The sequence below is a fragment of the Pseudophryne corroboree genome, chromosome 3 (genome assembly GCF_028390025.1).
Source record: "Pseudophryne corroboree isolate aPseCor3 chromosome 3, aPseCor3.hap2, whole genome shotgun sequence".
NCBI lineage: Eukaryota > Metazoa > Chordata > Amphibia > Anura > Myobatrachidae > Pseudophryne > Pseudophryne corroboree.
Window position 1 is genome coordinate 475,625,877 of NC_086446.1, and position 24,753 is coordinate 475,650,629.

The 24,753-nt window shown below is 44.3% G+C and overlaps 1 protein-coding gene and 1 non-coding gene across 6 annotated transcripts in view; one reads left to right on the forward strand and one right to left on the reverse strand.

Moving 5' to 3' along the window:
* The window catches only part of BPTF (bromodomain PHD finger transcription factor), a 313,494-nt gene extending 292,857 nt beyond the window's left edge, over positions 1 to 20,637 (reverse strand). For 4 of the 5 annotated variants that reach the window (XM_063960817.1, XM_063960819.1, XM_063960815.1 and 1 more), the window contains exon 1: positions 19,919 to 20,636. In XM_063960817.1, coding sequence (XP_063816887.1) covers positions 19,919 to 20,387 — 469 coding nt within the window. In that variant the 5' untranslated portion in view covers positions 20,388 to 20,636. Of the gene's footprint in view, positions 1 to 19,918 lie in introns of all 5 variants that reach the window. The other variant, XM_063960818.1, reaches the window with a different exon arrangement.
* A 1,971-nt stretch (positions 20,638 to 22,608) lies between these two features.
* On the forward strand, positions 22,609 to 22,690 carry TRNAS-AGA (transfer RNA serine (anticodon AGA)). The gene has a single exon. It is a non-coding gene; the product is annotated as a tRNA-Ser (tRNA).
* Positions 22,691 to 24,753: the final 2,063 nt, after the last annotated feature.

Sequence of the window (24,753 nt, forward strand, 5' to 3'; positions counted from 1 at the left end):
ACGTAATTTTGTCACTCACCTTAATGATAATGAATATAATTTGAAGTTTACACATTCATTTAGTAGGGACACTATAAATTTTTTGGATCTCACTATCTCCTCTGAGGGCGGACAGATTACTACAAAAAATTATAAAAAATCTGTTGATACAAACAATTTTTTACATTATTCCAGTAACCATTATAAACCTTGGTTAAAAAATGTGCCGTTTAGTCAATTCAGTCGACTACGTAGGAATTGTTCCTCAGTAGGGGACTATAGAACTCAAGCAGATAATATGGCTAGGGACTTCATGGATAGAGGCTATCCCAAAGCCCTAGTGAAAACAGCTCACATAAAAATAGAGAAGACAGACAGGGAACATTTAATAAGTATAAAAGAGAAACCCCATATATCTGATACTAATAATAAGGGTAATTTAACCAAAATATGTTATTTGTCAAAATACAACAGCCAATCACATAAAATTAAGAAAGTATTAAAAAATAATTTCAAAATTTTACAACAGGACCCCATATTACAATCAGCAATCACAGAGACCCCTAGAATTATATTTAAGAAAAATAAGAATTTAAAAAAACTTACTAGCGCCTAGTATGTTGAAAAGAAAAAAGGAAACTAAAGTAGTAGGTTCCGTTGGTAATTCATGGTTAACAACCCCTATACTAGGTTGCTATAAATGCGGGAAAAACCGCTGTATTACATGCGGTTTTATAGCAAATAGGGTCCAGAATATTGAATCCAACACTACAAAAGAGAAATTCGAGATACGTGAATTCATTAATTGTGATACTACATACTGCGTCTACGTGCTGCAGTGCCCATGTGGCCTGCAGTACGTAGGTCGCACTACTCGTTCAATTAAAACTAGGTTTAGAGAGCATAGACTAAATATTCTTAAACAATATTCTAACCATAGTGTGTCTCAACACTTTTCTAATATTCATCAAGGTAAGATCGATGGGTTAAATATGATAGGGGTTCAACATGTGAAGACTACCATTCGTGGGGGGGACAGGTACCGCAAGTTGTGCGAGAAAGAAGCCTTATGGATATTCCAATTAAGAACATTGGCCCCTGCAGGGTTGAATGAGTGCATAGATTTTGAATCATTTGCCAACTGAGGATTGTTTGGAATCCTCTTGGAAATGTGTAGGGAGTGGTGGTCTAGCAGTTACAGGCCATTCCCAGATTGCACGTTTGAAGAGAAGACCGACTATCCTTATGTTGAAAGGCACTCTTAAAATAAAAATAAAAAATAAAAAATAAAAATAAAAATATAAATTAAAACATAATAAAAATCAGACAGTATCTATTGAGCTTTTTTAAAATAAGTAGAGAGGTTTAATCTACATTAGAGCAAAAAATACCTCTGGTTCACCTTATAGATATGAACTTATAGAATAGAGGCTTAAGAATGCTCCCTTAAACTTGGGGTCATAGAAGTACCATCATCTTTATTAAAAACCTAGAAATCTAGTTAGAAATAAAATGGTTTGGAGGTAGATCACCAGTTCACCATAGCTAGATTAACCAGTTTAATTGGTTCGAGTTCCGGACGAAATAAGACTTAATATGATGTGATAAGATTGCCCCATATTTTATATGTATATATTTTTTGGTGTGCAAGCAAGCATAATATATGCATTTTTTGATAACGTATGCAATAAAGATTGTATTCGACTGAAGGATGAAATATGGATGGATAGATAGAATAGGTGCTTGAGATTCTCCGTTTAGTTGTATTGTGTATTGTTGATCTATTATCATCTCTGTATATGTATAAAAATTTAACATTTTATTAAGTAGCTACATAGCCTGGAGGTAGAGTCTTGGTTTACCATAGCTAGAGTACTCAGTTCGATTCCCGAGTGGTCTATGACCCATATATATATATTTTTTATTTTTTTATTTTTTATTTATATATATAGATATTATTTCCCTATATATATATATTTTTTACCACCATGATTATGGTTTATGATGAATTAATGAACACAAATGGGGTACTCCATTATACTTAGAGATAATATTTATGTAACTATACACTTATTATCCTGCTATTTAAAAGATGTGTTTATAGACAGACGGGCAGATGAAAGGTTAATGTGAATGTTTTAATTAAGGAACAGGTGAGCGAAGAGGTGGATCAGGAGGTGGATCTTAGATAGGTGTTACTATTTTTGATGGATGATTACACCAATTGAATAAGAGGCTGTTATATATAAAAAGGGCTTTATTGTCTAAAAGTCATTACTCTATGAGGAAGCTTCAATTAGAAGCGAAACGCGTCAGCGAAGGAGCCCTGTGTGACCTAAACGGACAATTGACAGTAGGTCCTATTGATGCACAATACTGCCCGAGATCGATAAACGGGAGACGGGAGGACGCTATATGCGGCGGCTTAAAGACGGGAGCGGAATCATCTAATCAGCGCCTGCAGTGCGCAAAGCTCCGGGAGCCGGACACGACCTCCATCCCCTAACGCGAAGTAAGGTGTGTGTGTGTGATAACCTGACACAGCAGAAGACGGAGTACACCATCCACGGACAGTGGTAACCGGGAGTTCCACATAGGTGCTTGCTGTGCACCAAACCCCAGGTGACAGTTATTCTCTCCGTGCTGTTTGGAGATTTTCTCCATATATAAAAGGACCATTTACAACTGATTTAGTGGTTCGGTTTACCCACTTGGTACACATCTAAACTCATTTTTACGAGTACAACTAATGGGACTGTTCCATATTGAAAATACCAACTAAAGGACACTGTCAACGTATGAATACTGATTAGTTATACATGGTCACAATTAATTATATGATCCACCTCTTATGCTCATTAGTAAAGTTTAGTATTTATCTTTTTATGTGTATGCGCATACTTAACTATTTATTTTTATGTTTGTAATTTATTTTATGGATATTAAATCTATTTCAATCATTAAGTGTCTTCAAGTCATGTTACCTTTAATTCAATAGCGCAAGAGGTTAACTAGAACTATTTTCTCTACACCTGGTTTCAATCAGGTGTGATTGTGTTGGCCATTTCCACAGGCCATTTCACCTTGTTTGCGGCTATTTAAATTATATGAGCTGTAAGAGAATTATCCATTCATTTATAAACTATTTATAACTGTTGATAGCGCCTGACATCAGTACTAATATTTAGCTACACAATGAAGTTGCGGTCAGTATAACACTTCTGCCATGTGGTACACAACACCTGGCAACATATATGCCGAGACTGAAGCACTTAGAAACAGACCCACGTTAGATGGATTATTAATTAGACATGTTGGTCAATGAACAGTGACCTCCAGAGGCCAACGTAAAATGTGTCACTGATTTACACTATAGCAACCTGCAGAAAACCAGGACTTCTATAGCACTGAGTAGTAAATACAGGACAATGCATTATCCAAAAATTTACACTTTGATTGCAGACACCTTCATAAAGATTTGCATTGATGTGAAAACTATAAACAAAGTGGTATACTCTGTAAGGCAATGCATAATGAAAACATTAGTGCCCCTGTTAATTGACCTCCTCCCATCCTTCAGTCATTGCTATAGAAACAAAGCGGATAGAATTTACATAATGAGATAACATCTCACAGCTTAAACAGAGAGGAGAAAGAGTGTCAGACAGTATAAACAGAGAATGATCAGCTGTGTGTCCAGGATTAGATAATACACTATGCTTCTTGGCTGTAATCAGGAACCAGCCATTTTCTACTTTGGAGGAATCCATCAAGGGTTTGAGGAACTAGAATTAAATATGTGACTATTAGGAACAGGCTGGGAGAACAGGTGTTATAGTGGTCACATATGGCAAAATGAGGAAATCTCCTCTGACTTCAACTCACTCGTCAGTTAATAGCTACACTAATAAAAACAACACTAATTCACTTTTCACTCAAAAAGCATAAAAAAACTACTATACAAAAAAAAGTAAACTTGTAATCGATGCAGTCATAACCAAAAGACCTACAGACACAAATCAACAGTGTGTTAAGACTTCCCCCCTACACCACACACATATACATATATACATATATATACATATATATACATATATATATATATATATATATATATATATATATATGTGTGGCAGTACGGATGGTGTAGTGGTTAGCATTACTGCCTCACAGCACTGAGGTCATGGGTTCGATTCCCACCATGACCCTAACTGTGCGGGAAAAATAATACAACAAAAATCTGGGCGCTGACAATAATTACTATGATATTAATTATCACTGATTTAAGACTGCTGCTTCACCAAGAGGTCACTGCCAACCTCACAAAAAGTTCCAAAAAATATATATATACAAAAATGAAGCGCTGTCCAAATCAATATATATTTAAAAACATATAACATTTATTTGACAAATACAAAACAAACATATATCACACGGCCGGTGTTATTCTAATTCACTTAAAACATATATATTAAATATTATTATAGCCACTCCGGGGTTAATATGCTTAATTAGTGTTTTGGAGTATGATATTGTCTGCGCTAACTCCTAAATGTTGCGCCAAGGATTCTGCATGCTTAATTAGTGCACTATATGTTAGTAGCCATTGATCATGCCTTAAATGGAAAGCTTGAAAACATCAATGAAAGTTCAAGGTATAGAACTCATTCAGCTAATAAAAATTTGATGAAGTGCAAAGCACATAGCTTGTTAGTATAAAGCGGGTTAGTGCAGGAATCACTTTATTCCGATATCCACTGTAACAGCTTTGAATAGTGATAGTATACTTAGCAGTCCAGCGTGGCCACGCTTACTACACAGCAACCTGGCGTGTCTTCAAACCTGGATGTTAATTTGCCGGGGTGACGTCTCACTCCTTATGCTCACGGCCGGTCCTCACGCTTGTGGTGCTGCTTGCGAACAGCAAAGTGACAGCCAATGATCCCAGCCGAGGATAGCACTCCTCTAACGCGTTTCTCCGCCTGTATCCGACTCGGCGGCTTCCTCAGAGAGAATGAATGAATAGTACTGGGTTACCCCGCTCGATATTTAACAGGAAACCAACGTCTCCTTCCCTTTCCTGTTTCCGTAATTTGCGCATGCGCACTCCGTGCGTTTCAATCATGCGTTCCATCATATACATGTGAGATATTAGTGTATCATATCATATTATATGTATACATATCCTCTTCCTTTGATTAATTACTTCCCTATGTGGTTTTGCATATATAGGTATATGGGATCATTGGCTGTCACTTTGCTGTTCGCAAGCAGCACCACAAGCGTGAGGACCGTCCGTGAGCATAAGGAGTGAGACGTCACCCCGGCAAATTAACATCCAGGTCTGAAGACACGCCAGGTTGCTGTGTAGTAAGTGTGGCCACGCTGGACTGCTAAGTATACTATCACTATTCAAAGCTGTTAGAGTGGATATCGGAATAAAGGGATTCCTGCACTAACCTGCTTTATACTAACAAGCTATGTGCTTTGCACTTCATCAAATTTTTATTAGCTGAATGAGTTCTATACCTTGAACTTTCATTGATGTTTTCAAGCTTTCCATTTAAGGCATGATCAATGGCTACTAACATATAGTGCACTAATTAAGCATATTAACCCCGGAGTGGCTATAATAATATTTAATATATATGTTTTAAGTGAATTAGAATAACACCGGCCGTGTGATATATGTTTGTTTTGTATTTGTCAAATAAATGTTATATGTTTTAAATATATATTGATTTGGACAGCGCTTCATTTTTGTATATATATATTTTCTAACTGTGCGGGGTTTGTATATTCTCCCCGTACTTGCGTGGGTTTCCTCCGGGTACTCCGGTTCCCTCCCACAATTCAAAAATATACGGGTAGGTTAATTGGCTCCACACAAAATATTAACCCTAGTGTGAATGTGTATGCACATAGGGATTCACATCAGTCCCTGCCCCAGTGGAGCTTACAGTCAATGGGGTCGATTCTATTCGGCAACTAATGAATAGCGCCGGGAATTAGCTCCCGACGCTATTCAATTCAGCAACTAATTACCTGCAATTGTCGGGAATTCTTCTCTCATCCCCGGGGGATGAGAAGAGAAACCCGACAAAAGTGCTGCCTCGCGGCCGGCGCGAGGCTGATTCTGTCGGGAATCAGCCTCGTGCCGGGGAGTTAAGTCGGAGAATGCCCGTTCTCCCGACAATTCAACCTGTTTTGTCGGCGAGAACGGGCAATTGCCGACGTAACTAGTTGCTGAATTGAATAGCGTCGGGAGCTAATTCCCGGCGCTATTCATTAGTTGCCGAATACAATCGACCCCAAAGAAAGTTACCAAAATTCTAAAATGTCACATAGCCAATATCATTGCGAGGATTATATATAATTCTTTATAATGATCATATTGTATATTATCTTTTTATTGATAACCATAAATACAGCAAATCTGCACTTAATTCCTCACCAGAGATATCAAAATAATAGAAGGTACAATACCATAAAACAAAACTCAAAGCTAAGGGGTCGATTCAATTCAGCAACAGTTGAATAGCGCCGGGAATTAGCTCCCGACGCTATTCAATTCAGCCAAAGTTAAGTCGGAGAATGCCCTTTCTCGCCGACTTAACAGGTAGTTTTGTCGGGAGAACAAGCATTCTCCGACTTAACTACTCGCGGCAATGCTGATTCCCGACAGAATCAGCATCGCGCCGGCCACGCGGCAGCTCTTTCGTCGGTTTTCTTCTCTCACCCCCCGGGCTGAGAGAAGAATTCCCGACAATTGAGGGTACCTAGTCGCTGTACTGAATAGCGCCGGGAACTAATTCCCGGCGCTATTCAACTGTTGCTGAATTGAATCGACCCCTATATATGTATATTAAAACATGATTCAATTCAGTGACAGTTGGAATTAGCTCCCGGGGCTATTCAATACAGCGACAAGTGCCCCTCAATTGTCGGGAATTCTTCTCTCACCCCCGGGGGACGAGAGAAGAAACCCGACAAAAGTGCTGCCGCGCGTCCGGCGCGAGGCTGATTCTGTCGGGAATCAGCATTGCGCCGGGGAGTTAAATTGGAGAATGCCCGTTCTCCCGACAATTCAACCTGTTAAGTCGGTGGGAACGGGCCATCGCCGACTTAACTGGAGCTGAATTGAATAGCGTCGGGAGCTAATTCACGGCGCTATTCAACTGTTGCTGAATTGAATCGACCCCAATGTGACACCCATCGACGGGATTTCTTCTCATACCCCCGGAGGGATGCGAGCAGAAATCTGACAAATGTGCCGGCACGGTACTGATTTCTGCGGAAACAGCGTCATGCCGGGCATTTGAGTCCCAACAAAACACCATGTTTAGTCGACGAGTATGGGCATTCTCTGACTTACCACTGCGCTGGATCGAATAGCGCCAGGAGCTAATTCTCAGCAATATTCAACTGTCATCGAACAGAATCGAGCCCATTTATTGTTAAAATTAACCTGTTGCGTACAAAAGAATGCCGCCTGTCCATTCACAAGCAGCCAGTGGGGCAGATTCAATTGGTTTGGGCATCTAAAAATCCCATCTAAACTAGACTTTTTAGATGATCCAAACAATTGTCACAATTCATTTGTGTTTGGGAGCCCATGAACATCGTACATGTTGAGCCCAAACAGACTGGGTTTAGCCACTTAAAACAGCTAAATCCGTCTGAACTCCCTGCTTTGGGCGTCCAAACTGCCCAGCATCCACAGAATTTTTCTCGCACCTCAGTAGGTTGCGAGAAAAAAAATGTGTACTCTGTGGCCGCTGGGCACCCAAACGGCAGAACAATGTACTTGCTGCTGTCAGACACCTTCTAGTGGTGGTTACGCGAAAAACAACTGAATCAGCCCCAATGACACCACCGAGTGCTGTCTATCCATTTACCAGGAATATTACTTTGAATGACTCATTCACCAAGAATATAATTAAAAAGACCGCTTACCCATTCACTGAAAATGCCACCTATGCATTCTAAAGAACATCACTCAAAATGCTGCCTTATCCATCACCCAGGTACCAGTTACTTTATAACCGCTAATAGCCCCTACTGTATGTGGACAAAAAGGGGCATTTTAAATGGGTCACATTCTCCAAATCAGACTTCAGTTAGCCAATAGTTAAGTCTCTGCATTTGGACTGCTGGAAACAGCAACACAGGCAAGCGATAAAAATACAATCAATTACAGGGTAACTTTTTAATGATGCATCCCACAGAAATGGCAGCAGCCATGTTTCAGTAGTGAGACTACTATATCAGCATGTACAGTACCATAATAACAAATGTCCATATGACTATGGGTTTAACCTAAAAAATAAGATTTTACTCACCGGTAAATCTATTTCTCGTAGTCCGTAGTGGATGCTGGGACTCCGTAAGGACCATGGGGAATAGCGGCTGCGCAGGAGACTGGGCACAACTAAAGAAAGCTTTAGGACTACCTGGTGTGCACTGGCTCCTCCCACTATGACCCTCCTCCAGACCTCAGTTAGGATACTGTGCCCGGAAGAGCTGACACAATAAGGAAGGATTTTGAATCCCGGGTAAGACTCATACCAGCCACACCAATCACACCGTATAACTCGTGATACTATACCCAGTTAACAGTATGAAATATAACTGAGCCTCTCAACAGATGGCTCAACAATAACCCTTTAGTTAGGCAATAACTATATACAAGTATTGCAGACAATCCGCACTTGGGATGGGCGCCCAGCATCCACTACGGACTACGAGAAATAGATTTACCGGTGAGTAAAATCTTATTTTCTCTGACGTCCTAAGTGGATGCTGGGACTCCGTAAGGACCATGGGGATTATACCAAAGCTCCCAAACGGGCGGGAGAGTGCGGATGACTCTGCAGCACCGAATGAGCAAACTCTAGGTCCTCCTCAGCCAGGGTATCAAACTTGAAGACTCTTGCAAAAGTGTTTGAACCCGACCAAGTAACAGCTCGGCAAATTTGTAAAGCAGAGACCCCTCGGGCAGCCGCCCAAGAAGAGCCCACTTTCCTCGTGGAATGGGCTTTTACAGATTTAGGGTGCGGCAGTCCAGCCGCAGAATGTGCAAGTTGAATCGTGCTACAGATCCAGCGAGCAATAGTCTGCTTAGAAGCAGGAGCACCCAGCTTGTTGGGTGCATACAGGATAAATAGCGAGTCAGTTTTCCTGACTCCAGCCGTCCTGGAAACATATATTTTTCAGGGCCCTGACTACGTCCAGTAACTTGGAATCCTCCAAGTCCCAAGTAGCCGCAGGCACCACAATAGGTTGGTTCACCTGAAAAACTTATACCACCTTAGGAAGGAATTGGGAACGAGTCCTCAATTCCGACCTATCCATATAAAAAAAATTAGATAAGGGCTTTTGCATGATAAAGCCGCTAATTCTGATACACGCCTGGCCGACGCCAAGGCCAACAGCATGACCACTTTCCACGTGAGTTATGTTAGCTCCACGGATTTAAGTGGCACAACCCAATGCGACTTCAGGAAATCCAACACCACGTTGAGATCCCACGGTGCCACTGGAGGCACAAACGGGGGCTGACTATGCAGCACTCCCTTCACAAAAGTCTGAACTTCAGGCAGTGAAGTCAGTTCTATTTTGGAAGAAAATCGAGAGCCGAAATCTGGACCTTAATGGAACCCAATTTTAGGCCCATAGTCACCCCTGACTGTAGGAAGTGCAGAAATCGACCTAGCTGAAATATCTCCTTTGGGGCCTTCCTGGCCTCACAGCACGCAACATATTTCCGCCATATGCGGTGATAATGGTTTGTGTTCACTTCTTTCCTAGCTTTAATTAGCGTAGGAATAACTTCCTCCGGAATGCCCTTTTCCTTCAGGATCCGGCGTTCAACCGCCATGCCGTCAAACGCAGCCGCGGTACGTCTTGGAACAGACAGGCCCCCTGCTGCAGCAGGTCCTGTCTGAGCGGCAGAGGCCATGGGTCCTCAGATCATTTCTTGGAGTTCTGGGTACCAAGCTCTTCTTGGCCAATCCGGAACAATGAGTATAGTTCTTACTCCTCTCCTTCTTATTATTCTCATTACCCTGGGTATGAGAGGCAGAGAAGGGAACACATACACCGACTGGTACACCCACGGTGTTACCAGAGCGTCCACAGCTATCGCCTGAGGGTCCCTTGACCTGGCGCCATATCTTTTTAGCTTTTTATTGAGGCGGGACGCCATCATGTCCACCTGTGGCCTTTCCCAACGGTGTACAATCATTTGGAAGACTTCTGGATGAAGTCCCCACTCTCCCGGGTGGAGGTCGTGTCTGCTGAGAAAGTCTGCTTCCCAGTTATCCACTCCGGGAATGAACACTGCTGACAGTGCTAACACATGATTTTCCGCCCATCGGAGAATCCTTGTGGCTTCTGCCATCGCCATCCTGCTTCTTGTGCCGCCCTGTCGGTTTACATGAGCGACCGCCGTGATGTTGTCTGACTGGATCAGCACCGGCCGGTGTTGAAGCAGGGTCTAGCCTGACTTAGGGCATTGTAAATGGCCCTTAGTTCCAGAATATTTTTGTGTAGGAAAGTCTCCTGACTTGTCCATAGTCCTTGGAAGTTTCTTCCCTGTGTGACTGCCCCCCAGCCTCGAAGCCTGGCATCCGTGGTCACCAGGACCCAGTCCTGTATGCCGAATCTGCGGCCCTCTAGAAGATGAGCACTCTGCAGCCACCACAACAGCGACACCCTGGCCCTTGGAGACAGGGTTATCCGCCGATGCATCTGAAGATGCGACCCGGACCACTTGTCCAACAGATCCCACTGGAAGATCCTTGCATGGGACCAAGCGAATGGAATTTCTTCGTAAGAAGCTACCATCTTTCCCAGGGCTCGCGTGCATTGATGCACCGATACCTGTATACGTATTAAGAGGTCTCTGTCTAGAGACGACGACTCCTTGGACTTCTCCTCCGGGAGAAACCCTTTTTTCTTGTTCTGTGTCCAGAACCATACCCAGGAACAGTAGACGCGTCGTAGGAACCAGCTGCGACTTTGGAATATTCAGAATCCAGCCGTGCTGTTGTAGCACTTCCCGAGATAGTGCTACTCCGACGAACAACTGCTCCCTGGACCTCGCCTTTATAAGGAGATCGTCCAAGTACGGGATAATTATTTCGGCCATTACCTTGGTAAATACCCTCGGTGCCGGGGACAGACCAACGGCAACGTCTGGAATTGGTAATGACAATTCTGGTGAGGAGGGTAAATAGGGACATGCAGGTAAGCATCCTTGATGTCCAGTGATACCATGAAATTCTCCAGGCTTGCAATAATCGCCCTGAGCAATTCCATTTTGAACTTGAACCTTCGTATATAAGTGTTCAAGGATTTCAATTTTAGAATGGGTCTCACCGAACTGTCTGGTTTCGGTACCACAAACATTTTGGAATAGTAACCCCGGCCTTGTTGAAGGAGGGGTACCTTGATTTCACCTGCTGGAAGTACAGCTTGTGAATTGCCGCCAGTACTACCTCCCTTTCTCCGAGGGCAGCAGGCTGATGTGAGGTAACGGCGAGGGGGAGTCGCCTCGATTCTACTTGCAGAACCTAGGGATCAACCTGTGGGCAAGCCCACTGGTCCCTGAAGTTCCTGAGACGCGCCCCCACCGCACCTGTCTCCACCTGTGGAGCCCCAGCGTCATGCGGTGGACTCAGAGGAAGCGGGGGAAGATTTTTGATCCTGGGAACTGGCTGTCTGGTGCAGCTTTTTCCTTCTTCCCTTGTCTCTGTGCAGAAAGGAAGCGCCTTTGACCCGCTTGCTTTTCTGAAGCCGAAAGGACTGTACCTGAAAATACGGTGCTTTCTTAGGCTGTGAGGAAACCTGAAGTAAATTTTTTTCTTCCCAGCTGTTGCTGTGGATACGAGGTCCCAGAGACCATCCCCAAACAATTCCTCACCCTTATAAGGCAGAATCTCCATGTGCCTTTTAAAGTCAGCATCACCTGTCCACTGCCGGGTCTCGAATACCCTCCTGGCAGAATGGACATTGCATTTATTCTGGATGCCAGCCGGCAAATATCCCTCTGTGCATCCCTCATATATAAGACGACGTCTTTAAAATAGACGTCGTCTCTATGTTAGCAAAATATTATCCCTGTCTAGGGTATTAATATTATCTGACAGGGTATCAGACCACGCTGCAGCAGCACTATTCATGCTGAGGCAATTGCAGGTCTCAGTATAGTACCTGAGTGTGTATATACAGACTTCAGGATAGCCTCTTGCTTTTTATCAGCAGGCTCCTTCAAAGTGGCCGTATCCTAAGACGGCAGTGCCACCTTTTTTGACAAACGTGTGAGCGCCTTATCCACCCTAGGGGATACCTCCCAACGTGACCTATACTCTGGCAGGAAAGGGTACGTCAGCAGTAACTTTTTAGAAATTACCAGTTTCTTATCGGGGGAACCCACGCTTCTTTACACACTTCATTCACTCATCTGATGGGGGAACAAAACACTGGCTGCTTTTTCTCCCCAAACATAAAACCCCTTTTATGTGGTACTTGGGTTAATGTCAGAAATGTGTAACACATTTTTCATTGCCGAGATCATGCAACGGATGTTCCTAGTGGATTGTGTATATGTCTCAACCTCGTCGACACTATAGCCAGACTCTGTGTCGACATCTGAGTCTGCCATCTGAGGTAACGGGCGTTTTTTGAGCCCCTGATGGCCTTTGAGACGCCTGGGCAGGCGCGGGCTGAGAAGCCGGCTGTCCCACAGCTGTTACGTCATCCAGCCTTTTATGTAAGGAGTTGACATTGTCGGTTAATACCTTCCACCTATCCATCCACTCTGGTGTCGGCCCCACAGGGGGCGACATCCCATTTATCGGCCTCTGCTCCGCCTCCACGTAACCTTCCTCATCCAACATGTCGACACAGCCGTACCGACACACCGTACACACACAGGGAATGCTCTGACTGAGGACAGGACCCCACAAAGTCCTTTGGGGAGACAGAGAGAGAGTATGCCAGCACACACCAGAGCGCTATATAATGCAGGGATTAACACTATAACTGAGTGATTTTTCCCCCAATAGCTGCTTGTATACACATATTGCGCCTAAATTTTGTGACCCCCTCTCTTTTTAACCCTTTGAGCCTGAAAACTACAGGGGAGAGCCTGGGGAGCTGTCTTCCAGCTGCACTGTGAAGAAAAAATGGCGCCAGTGTGCTGACGGAGATAGCCCCGCCCCTTTTTCGGCTGACTTTTCTCCCGCTTTTTGCATGGATTCTGGCAGGGGTAATTTATCACATATATAGCCCTGGGACTATATATTGTGATGATTTGCCAGCCAAGGTGTTTATATTGCCCTCAGGGCGCCCCCCCCCAGCGCCCTGCACCCATCAGTGACCGGAGTGTGAGGTGTGCATGAGGAGCAATGGCGCACAGCTGCAGTGCTGTGCGCTACCTTGTTGAAGACAGAAGTCTTCTGCCGCCGATTTTCCGGAACACTTCTTGCTTCTGGCTCTGTAAGGGGGCCGGCGGCGCGGCTCCGGGACCGAACATCGAGGTCGGGTCCTGTGGTCAATCCGTCTAGAGCTAATGGTGTCCAGTAGCCTAAGAAGCCCAAGCTACCACCAGTTAGGTAGGTTCGCTTCTTCTCCCCTTAGTCCCTCGCTGCAGTGAGTCTGTTGCCAGCAGATCTCACTGTAAAATAAAAAAACCTAAAATATACTTTCTTTCTAGGAGCTCAGGAGAGCCCCTAGTGTGCATCCAGCTCAGCCGGGCACAAGATTCTAACTGAGGTCTGGAGGAGGGTCATAGTGGGAGGAGCCAGTGCACACCAGGTAGTCCTAAAGCTTTCTTTAGTTGTGCCCAGTCTCCTGCGGAGCCGCTATTCCCCATGGTCCTTACGGAGTCCCAGCATCCACTTAGGACGTCAGAGAAAATAAAATAAATATTCAGATTGTGCTGTTCCGATTTACTTTGTCTTTCTACCACAATTTCCTGAAATCCTACAATTAATTTGCAAATCATAACTGACAGCTCTCAGACCGGCTACACATCAGAACAATAGGCCAAATTCAGACCTGATAGTAGCAGCAAATTTGTTAGCAGATGGGCAAAACCATGTGCACTGCAGGAAGAGGGGCAGATAACATATGCAGGGAGAGTTCGATTTGGGTGGGTTATATTGTTTCTGTGCAGGGTAAATACTGACTGCTTTCTTTTTACACTGCAATTTAGATTTCAGTTTTAACACACCCCACCCAAATCTAAAGGGGTGTACTCACGGAGCGATATTCTAAGCAATCTGACTAGATTGCTTAGAATATCAGCATTATCGCTCCGTGTGTAGCCCCCTCACAATAGCGATGCGCGGCCCCGCACATCGCTATCGCTGCTGCTAGATTGGCCTGCATGCAGGCCAATCTAGCGGGTCGCTCACTTCACCCGCTGGGTGAAGTGAGCGGCCCCCCGTCTCCCCCCGCACGCTCAGCACAGATCGCTCTGTGCTGGGCGGCGGGAGAGATGTGTGCTGAGCGGTTCGCTCAGCACACATCTCTTCCTGCATCAGCCCGTCTATATGGGCCTTAACTCTTTCTGCACGTTATATCTGCACGTTATATCTGCCCCACCCCCCACCACTGCACGGGGTGGGGGGGGGGGGGTAATTCAGAGTTGAATGCAGCAGCAAATCTGTCAGCAGCTGGGCAAAACCATGTGCACTGTAGGTGTGGAAGATATAACATTTGCAGAGAGAGTTAGATTTGGGTGGGTTATTTTGCTTCTGTGCAGGGTAAATACTGGCTGCTTTATTTTTACACTGCAATTTAGATTTCACAAAATCTGAATTTGAACACAGCCCACCCAAATCTAACTCTCTCTGTACATGTTATATCTGCCTCCCCCACCACCACCACGCAGTGCACATGGTTTTGCCCATCTGCTAACAAATTTGCTGCTATGATCAGGTCTGAATTAGACCCAATGTGTAGCTGGCCTATTCAGCCGGCAACTGGACACTGCATCAGTGCGAAGGAGTATGCAGTGCTGCATTCAGCAGCATGGCATCGCTAAAAATGTGTTCTGGTTGGCCCTGCAGCAGGGCTGACCAGAAGACATCGCTAATGAGCGCACAAATCGCAGGTACACACTGAACGATCCGGTCGATATGTCGTTCCAATTTTGGACGGAAACAACATATCGGGCCAAGATCGCTCTAGTGTGCACCCTGCCTTATAAAGAAATTAATTATAACACGATGGTCGCAGTGTGCCATAACTGGACAGCAGCATCTACAAAGCAAAGTTTTGCCTTGCATCCCATAGATGTGCTTATCATAACTGGCTGATGTTTGAGCACCAAGCAATGCAGTAAAGATGTGCTTCACACCGTACTGGATTAAATTACCCCCAGTGTGTAAAATGTTCTGGCATATAATACATCCTAAAGAACTATAGCAGTGATGGCTAACCTTGACACTCCAGCTGTTGTTGAACTACACATCTCAGCATGCCCTGCTACAGTTTTGCTATTTGGCCATGCTAAAACTGATGCAGGGCATGCTGGGATGTGTAGTTTAACAACAGCTGGAGTGTCAAGGTTAGCCATCACTGAACTATAGCATATCAGTAATCTGCCTCCCATTTAATGACATCTTTTGCCACAGTTCTGTGTGAGTTCACGTATATGTAGCATGTTATCTAGGAGACTGCAAGCCCATCACAGTCTACGTCTTCTACACGGATAAAAGGCTCAATTCAATTCTAAGAAAGTTGAATATTGCTGAGATTTAGCTTCCGAGGCTATTCAATACAGCGCAATGGTTAAGTCAGAGAATGCCCGTTCTCCAGGACTACACAGGGTGTTTTGTTGGGAGAACCAGCATTCTCTGACTTAAGTGCACGGCGCAATGCTGTTTCCGCCGCACTAAGGGCAGAAATCAGCATCACTCCGGTTCTTTTATCGGATTTCTGCTCGCGCCACTCCGGGGGTGCGAGATGAAATCCTGTCATCGGATGTCACAGGGCGCTGTATTGAATAGCCCCGGAAGCTAATTCCCGTCGCTATTCTCCTCTCTTAAGGTGGGTACACACTGGGGTCAATTCAATTCGGCAACTTATGAATAGCGCCGGGAATTAGCTCCCGACGCTATTCATTTCAGCTGCTAGTTACCCGCAATTGTCGGGAATTCTTCTCTCATCCCCGGGGAATGAGAGAAGAAACCCGACAAAAGTGCTGCCTCGCGGCCGGCGCGAGGCTGATTCTGTCGGGAATCAGCCTCGCGCCGGGGAGTTAAGTCGGAGAATGCCCGTTCTCCCGACAATTCAACCTGTTTAGTCGGCGAGAACGGGACATCGCCGACTTATCTGGAGCTGAATTGAATAGCGTCGGGAGCTAATTCCCGGCGCTATTCATAAGTTGCCGAATTGAATTGACCCCACTGATAGATATATCTGCAGATATAGCTATGGACGGATCGGGCAGTGTGCTGTGCATACACACTGCCCGATCCGTCGGGGACTGACGTCATGATTTAGGCGGGCGTGTACACACGGCCGCCCAGTTCAGCTGTCAATCACCGCCGGCTGCCGCAGCATGTGTATGGGCGGCCGGCTGGTCACCCATACACACACAGCGATGCACCAATATATCGGTAGATAAATTGCCCATCGGCTGTGCTGCGGGGCCGACGCGATATCTGAACGACGGAGCTCATAGACATATCGGCCGTACACACTGGCCGACAGACCCGCGATATATCGGGCGTTTAATAGCCAGTGTGTACACACCTTTAGAGTGATTCAAAAGAGAAACCCAATATTGATAATCAGATTTTTAATGAAACCAAGTTGCAGCAAAATAATAACGGAGACTGCAAAAACAAATTTCATTCAGTAAAAATGTTTTGGTTATTTTAAGTGCATTAGTAAGTGTACATACACCCTTTGGCATGATAATGAGGGTTTTTTTTCTTTCAGTATTTGTAAAAACAAAGATGAAATCAGAAAACTACAAGTATATATGCTGTGCTAAATAAATGAATGTGTGCAACTTCGAAACAATTAACGCTACACTATTGACGGTTGTAAAATGTTACTAGAATGCACGGCTCAACAGCCAGGACCCCATGGGCTGCTACCTACAACTATTTTTTTTTGTTATTCTGTTCCAAATCAAGACATTGCAACTTGTAACACCTCTCACTCAATGTAAAGTGGAGACAGAATTGATTTGTCAGCGCTGAGTTACAGGGCGAGGTGTTTAAACTGCTGTACTAATAAGGGGAATAATGAGCAACACAAGATCAAGTTATTCCTCATTCTTAGATGAATCTATTAATGCACAGTATTTTCTGATTGTAGTCATACTGCCTGCCATCTACACACATAGGGGTCGATTCAATTCAGCAACAGTTGAATAGAGCCGGGAATTAGCTCCCGACACTATTCAATTCAGCTAAAGTTAAGTTGGAGAATGCCCGTTCTCGCCGACTTAACTGGTTGTTTTGTCGGGAGAACAAGCATTCTCCGACTTAACTACTCGCGACAATGCTGATTCCCGACAGAATCAGCCTCGCGGCAGCTCTTTTGTCGATTATCTTCTCTCATCCCCCGGAGCTGAGAGAAGAATTCCCGACAATTGAGGGTACCTAGTCACTGTATTGAATAGCGCCGAGAGCTAATTCCCGGCGCTATTCAACTGTTGCTGAATTGAAATCGACCCCACAGGGGGAAATCAAAACATATTTCAGCTTGCATCCTCCTGAGGTGCCAACTAAAATGTGAGAAAACTGTGGTTTTGAAGCTCAAACGGGAGTTTGAGTCTTAACCAGGTTTAGTCTCTTAGCTTTTTTGGGAGCCCAAAATAATGGGCGTTCATCAAAGCAATTCAACTGCTGCTCTGATTGGGCCCACACTGCTTTATAGCCGCCCAAATAGATGGAGTTTAGTCGCGAATAGCGGCTAATCCAGTGGTTCCCAAACTTTTTGAAGCATGGCGCCTTAGAGTATCAGAATTTTTTTCATTGCACCCCCAGCCCAAAAGCGTCTTACTAAAAGATTTAGAAAGAAGTAATAAATTAAAGTCAGTTGTGTTTATATGTCATCCTTAGGGTCAGTTATGTGGTGAGGGACAACATTTGCTTCAGTTTGTCCTGTTTTATGATTGGAAGCCACCAGCACTGGTTTTGCCTATTACATTGACCATAGATAATTTGAATTGGTCCTGGACCACAAATCCAGCGGCTAAAGTCCTGGTTCAGCCGCCCAAACCCAGGACTTTTTCTCACATTTCTTCTCACACCTCTGGAGGCTGCGAGGAGAAACAAAGGCGTCTGCAGCACTTGCAACCGAACGTCTAACAACTGAATTGTTCTGTGTGAGTGCCCATTACACAGAGCCGTACACTAAAAAATTTAATTCCCCCTTAGTGTTCAAATAGCCATCCTGATTTTTATAATGTTAAAAGAATTTAGTGACTGACACAGTGGGGTCAATTCAATTCGGCAACTTATGAATAGCGCCGGGAATTAGCTCCCGACGCTATTCAATTCAGCTCCAGTTAAGTCGGCGATGTCCCGTTCTCGCCGACTAAACAGGTTGAATTGTCGGGAGAACGGGCATTCTCTGACTTAACTCCCCGGCGCGAGGCTGATTCCCGACAGAATCAGCCTCGCGCCGGCCGCGAGGAAGCACTTTTGTCGGGTTTCTTCTCTCATCCCCGGGAATGAGAGAAGAATTCCCGACAATTGCGGGTAACTAGCAGCTGAATTGAATAGCGTCGGGAGCTAATTCCCGGCGCTATTCATAAGTTGCCGAATTGAATTGACCCCAGTATCTTCTTAAAAAAGTAGAATTTTACCCAAAACATGTTGCCCATATTTCCAGGTCTTAAAAATGGTAGAAGAGTGGGTGTTAGAAACACCCAGGTTATGTTTGTGTTAACTTTCAACAACACCTGCAGATTATAAGAAAAAGATCAGAAGAACAGTTATGAGCATCCTTGTTACCCAACTGCAGTCACATATTAGCCAGTTTCAGTAGTCATAACATCACTATCTTTCCAGCACACCTTACTGGAGTGCAAAGCAGATTAATTTCATTTGTCGTTCCTGAACATCAAATTGTGTTGAACTGAACTACTTTCCCCCCTAACAATACATGTTTTCCAGATTTCCTCAAAGAATCTCAAGTGAATATCACCCGTGAAGCTTTTAAAACGTGTCAGCCACTAAGGCTGGGTACACACTGTTTCACGAACAATATATCGATAGCAAATCAACGGGCATTCAGCATATCAGGTCGGCCAGCAGCACAGCCTATTCCGAAATGTATCAGTTGCAGTAACGGAGACATATATGTAACAATAACCACCTAGTGTAATAGAAAGTATAAAACTCTTTACAGTAAATACCATGTTATAATATCCAATCAACTAATCTCCATTAAAGGGACCTATAACAAACTATCACCAAATATTCTACCAATTACGTAAAATATACTCAAAAAAAAAACTAATAAAAATCACAAAAATAAGAAAATATTTTTTCCAAGACATTTTCATGTAAAATCAGCATGTGAAAAAACCGAATGGTCACAATTGCAAGGGAAATAAAAAAAAGCAGAAGGAAACAAAACAAAAAGTTACAGGTAAATAAAACATGCTAATAATACGTGATCAATTACCGGTACTATTTTTCCAACCATTCACTTATAACATTGGAGAGAGAGTAAACAGCTGAACCTGTCTGGTGTATCCCTGGGAAGTAGCTTTGGTTAAAAGGAGGAAAGACCATGGGGCAGAGGGGGCAGTGCTGATACCCCCTGAGGGGGCACTATTCCTCTGCACTGGGTGACAGGGCCCCTGCTGGAAGTAATAAGCAGGCCTCCATTTTGCACAATGGCCGCCTCTCCCACCCCCCCTCGGGGCCCCCGTCCGGCAGGGGGCGCTCCTGCTCACCCGGGGTGCTGCTGTACGTGCTGTGGCTCCTGAAACTGCTCTCGGTGCAGTAGCTGGCGTCGTCCTCGTCCTCCTCCTCCATGTCGTGCTGGTAGTCCTCGTCATCCATGTCCTCCGGCTCCTCGTCCGGCTCCTCCTCGGTGTCCCGCCGCTCCTCCGGCTCTTCGTCCTGACCGCTCTCTTCCTCGCTCTCATGGTCGTCGTACACCACCTTGCTGGGGTTCCGGCCTGTGCTGGGCCTGCATCCACGGCCTCTCCCCCGCTGCCCGCCGCCTCCGCTCACTCCCGGCCCGCCCCTCTTTCGGCCCCGGATTCCCCTGGGCGAGCCTTGCCTGCGGCCTTCATTATCTGGCGCCCAGCGGCCCCGGCTGCTGCCCCGCTGCCTGGAGCGCAGGCCGGCTGTGGGCCCCGGGGAGGCGTCCGGCGGCAACGCGGGGGTCTTGGGCGGCCTGCCCCGCCGCCCCCTCATGCTGGGGCCTGGAGCTGGGGTAGAGCGCGGTGTTGGGCACGGGGTGGGCGCACGAGGGGTGACTGGGGGTCCCGGAGAGCGGGGATGATAGCCGGGAGAACGAGGAGAAGGGACTCAATCCGAATTGGCGGCGCCTCGCTCCGGATCCACCGCGGCCGCCATCTTTCCCTCTCCCTCGACTGGAAGAGCCAGGCCTGCGTCACGTGTCCCGGGGAAGAGAAGGCGGCGGGCTCCCCCTGGAGGACATTGCATGGGAACTGCACAGAGTTTCGGCGACTTTGCCCAGTATCAGTCGCTTGTGCACTGAGCTCCCCAATACTTCGTGTTATTTGTGATATGTACACCCTAGTTATTACATCTGCTGTACTGCACTGCCTTGTATGCCCGGTGTTATATACAGCCCGAATTACAGAGACCTATACTGTGCTGCTCCATTGCCCCTATCCGTCGCTTACCATGTACACAGAGCTCCCCAATGCTTCTTATATGTACCCCTACTTATTACACCTACTGTACCGCGCTGTCATATCTCCCCGATATCTGGCATTTGCCTCCCTAATTATAGTTACCTATACTGTACTACACTGCCCTGTATCAGCCTCTTACGTGTACACATGGCTTTCCTAATTCTCATTATTATATACACCCCTAGTTATTCCGTCTACTGTCATGTACCCCTAATGTTACTTACAGCCCTAATTGTCGTTAAGAATACTGAGCTACATTGCCCTGTATTCAAGTCTCCTTATAATATACTCCATGATCCCCAATAAGCATCCAATACATCCCTGTATCATTTTTACTTGTGCTGTGCTATATTGCCCTGTATATATCTTCTCATCGTATACAGTGATCCCCAGTAATTCTTGTGTATGGCCTCTACTAAATATACTTTACTATATTGCCCTGTATCTATTTGACCTTATCATTTACACTGTGAACCCAATTAATTCTTGTTACTCCAATTATTACAATTAAGCATACTTTACTCCACAGTTCTGTATCCATAATAAATATTATTTATGCCTCTAATTATTACTGGATACTATGTATTACATTGCCCAGTATGTCTCTCCCCTTATCATAAGCACAGCTTTCCTCAAAAATTATTATACACACACACCAATGTTTATTACATATACAGTAGAACAATGTTCTGTATCCCTAATCTATATTCCCATAATTATTATTACATACACTGTTATATTGCACAGTATGCATATAACCTTATCGTAAGTAGTGATAATATAAACCTTTACTTATATTGATTCATCATAATTGTTGTATACATTCCACAAATTCTTACATATTCAGTTCTTACTACATTACCTTTTATTCCCCGTATGTATATATATATATATATATATATATATATAAATAAACTATTTTATATATAATTATTTTATATACCTCCCTAATTAATTTACATTCTATACTACACTCCCTTTATCCATAATCTAAATAATTTACCCCCTTAATTATTGTTGGAATTATATACTGTCAACATTGTCCCACATCCAGCTCACCTTATCATATACGCACTGAATGATTCCCAATAAGTATAGCTTTACATTCTCTAATTATTACATATACTATACCGCAAAGTGCAATATCCCTAATATTTCATACACTACTAATTATTATTCTACTTGCCCTACGACATTCTCCTGTATCAGCTGCTCCTATCAAATAAACGTAGAACCATAATAATTGCTAATTACACCCTCATTATCATATAAATACTGTGCTACTCTGTCCAGTATACATCACTCCTTATCATGTACACAGATTCTAGCATCTACCTACACAGTGGACCTCAATAAATTGTAGCTTTAACCAGGAAATAATCTATTTACAAGGTTAATAAATTCATGTTTTTTAGTAATGTGTTATCCGTAACAGTTTATCAGACACAGGTGATCTAGAATGCTGTGTGAACATAGTAGTTTATACTGACTATCTTCATTACCATGTAGAAATAACGTAGAAAGAAATAAAGCATACACAGACAGTAGAATGTATAAGCCATATAATATACAGACAACAACTAGTTATTGTGTCAGGACAATGTAGTGTTAAAATGGTATATAGAACACAGACAGTAGCTAGTTTATTGTGTAAGTACAGTAGAATAGAACTCAGTTAAGCTTAGTAGGACTCGGAGTCAGGGCTTTATATTACCAAATCTTTAACATATGAGAGGATAATACACACATGTGTTGTAGTCGTGGCCGAGTGGTTAAGGCGATGGACTAGAAATCCATTGGGGTCTCCCCGCGCAGGTTCGAATCCTGCCGACTACGATTGTGTTTTATTCCTGTAAATAACACTCACTAATTATAGTTTATGTACACACGTAAATGTGACGCCTTAATACAACGTGCCAAAATACAATTTTGAGAATGTAACTCTTTGTTGTTATTACTTAATAAGACTGCAAAATGAAGCTCTATTACATGTGCAGAAATGCATCATGGTAGCATAGCACCAAGCTACCACGGTATTCTCCTGCTATAGAACAGTGTGATGGGAGCACAGCACGTAATGTAGATCTGTGTGATGGCGGAACAACAGATATAAAGTGGCACACTATTAGCATAGTACTGACACGACAGGGAATCATGTTTTATCAGCGTTATGCTGCCAAATATGGTAAATGGGCGTTTCATAGTGTTAGTGCAGTGCTGGCACAAAAGGTTACAAAAGGTTCAGTGCAATCACAATGTCGGCACACAGGATAAAGTAGCATAGCTTAATGCTGTCAGACAGGGTAAAGGGACATCCAATGGAAGAGGATAAAATCACTGGTTACCAGCCCGTTAAAATGATAGCACAACATAACACTAATGTCAGCGGCAAGGGCTGTGTGCACACCTGAACTCAGCAACACTTGAATTTTTCCGTCGGGTGCCATCTAGTGGCTGCTGGTAAGAAAAACACTTGAATTCCACCCACAGGCCTTTTATTATATAGTCCATGTATGCAGAGCCGGCCTTAGCTATAGGCAGGCTAGGCATTTGCCTAGGGCATCCAAGCATGTCTGGGGGCATCCAAGCATGTCCCTGCAGTATCTCATGCTGGGAAGGACAGTCTGCAAACTAACTGTTACTTTCCAAATGTATTCAATCAGTACTTGTATACACTGCTGTTCACATTTGTCAAATAAAATGCACACTCTCCCTTAAAGTTCTTTAAACTCCCTCCGACATGCTTGAATGCCCCTGACTTGTGAGACCTCAGACAGACAGCAGAAGCCTGGTAACTGCAATTCCTGGACCTGTGACATTTTCACTGACTATATAAGGTTATTATTGGATAGATCCTTATGATACCACATGTGTATTTGGAAGACTGCTTCACATAAATCTGACATCACCTAAACTGCTTGTGCACATGGGGGAGGGGGACCCTGCTATCCTGTGTGTGTCCCTTATCCCTGTGCAAACCCCAGGTGTCTGCAGGGACATACCATGGGCAGTGTTCTCCTCACACTTTATTTCCTAGTCAGTCCATGCCGTAAAATTCCCCTGCCAGGATGGCATACCCTGTGAGGTCACATCAGTATGGGTGCCCCTTTAACGGGTGCGAGTGGAAGCACGCACTCACCCTGCCACCCAATCTCACAAAACGCAGTCGTGGATCCAGGGAGCTGCATGGGCGCACACACTGACTGCAAGCACACCAGCAAGCAAAAGTACTAGCATTACTAATGTGGGGTTATATGTGTCAGGTGCATCACTGTGTGGAATTATGTGTATTATGGGCATTACTAATGTGGGGTTATGTGTCAGGTGCATCACTGTGTGGAATTATTGTTATTATGGGCATCACTGTGTGCCATTATGCAGGGTTGAACTGGCCAACAGGGTACCCCCCCACCCCCACCCTCAGTGGTCCCCACTGCCTAAGTGTTTCTGGGTCAGATGCAGAACTAGCGGCAGTGCTAGGGGGCACCAGACAAAATTTTGCCTAGGGCATCAAATTGGCTAGGGCCGGCTCTGCATGTATGTAGCAATGGAGGAGTATAAAATCATATGTACTGTATTTAGTATGAATGTTTTTTTTTTATCCCCTGTGCATCCAACTTGTTCTGCATATTAACTATTGATCTAGCTTTTGCTACGTATTTATGGTGGCTTAAGTTTATTTTTCTCCGGCAGGGTCCACAGGTTATCCACAGTATAACATTCGGATATGATGAAGCGACAGCGGATTTATACCAATCGGTCAAAGCTTTTCGGCCTCCCAGTATGCAACGGGCCCGTCCATATATCCCCGCCTACTGGCTCAGGCAAATCAGTTTTTTGTTTGGTGCGGTAGGAGCCGGACCATGGTTAAGAGGGCTGCTGGTTTTTAGAAGCCCTAA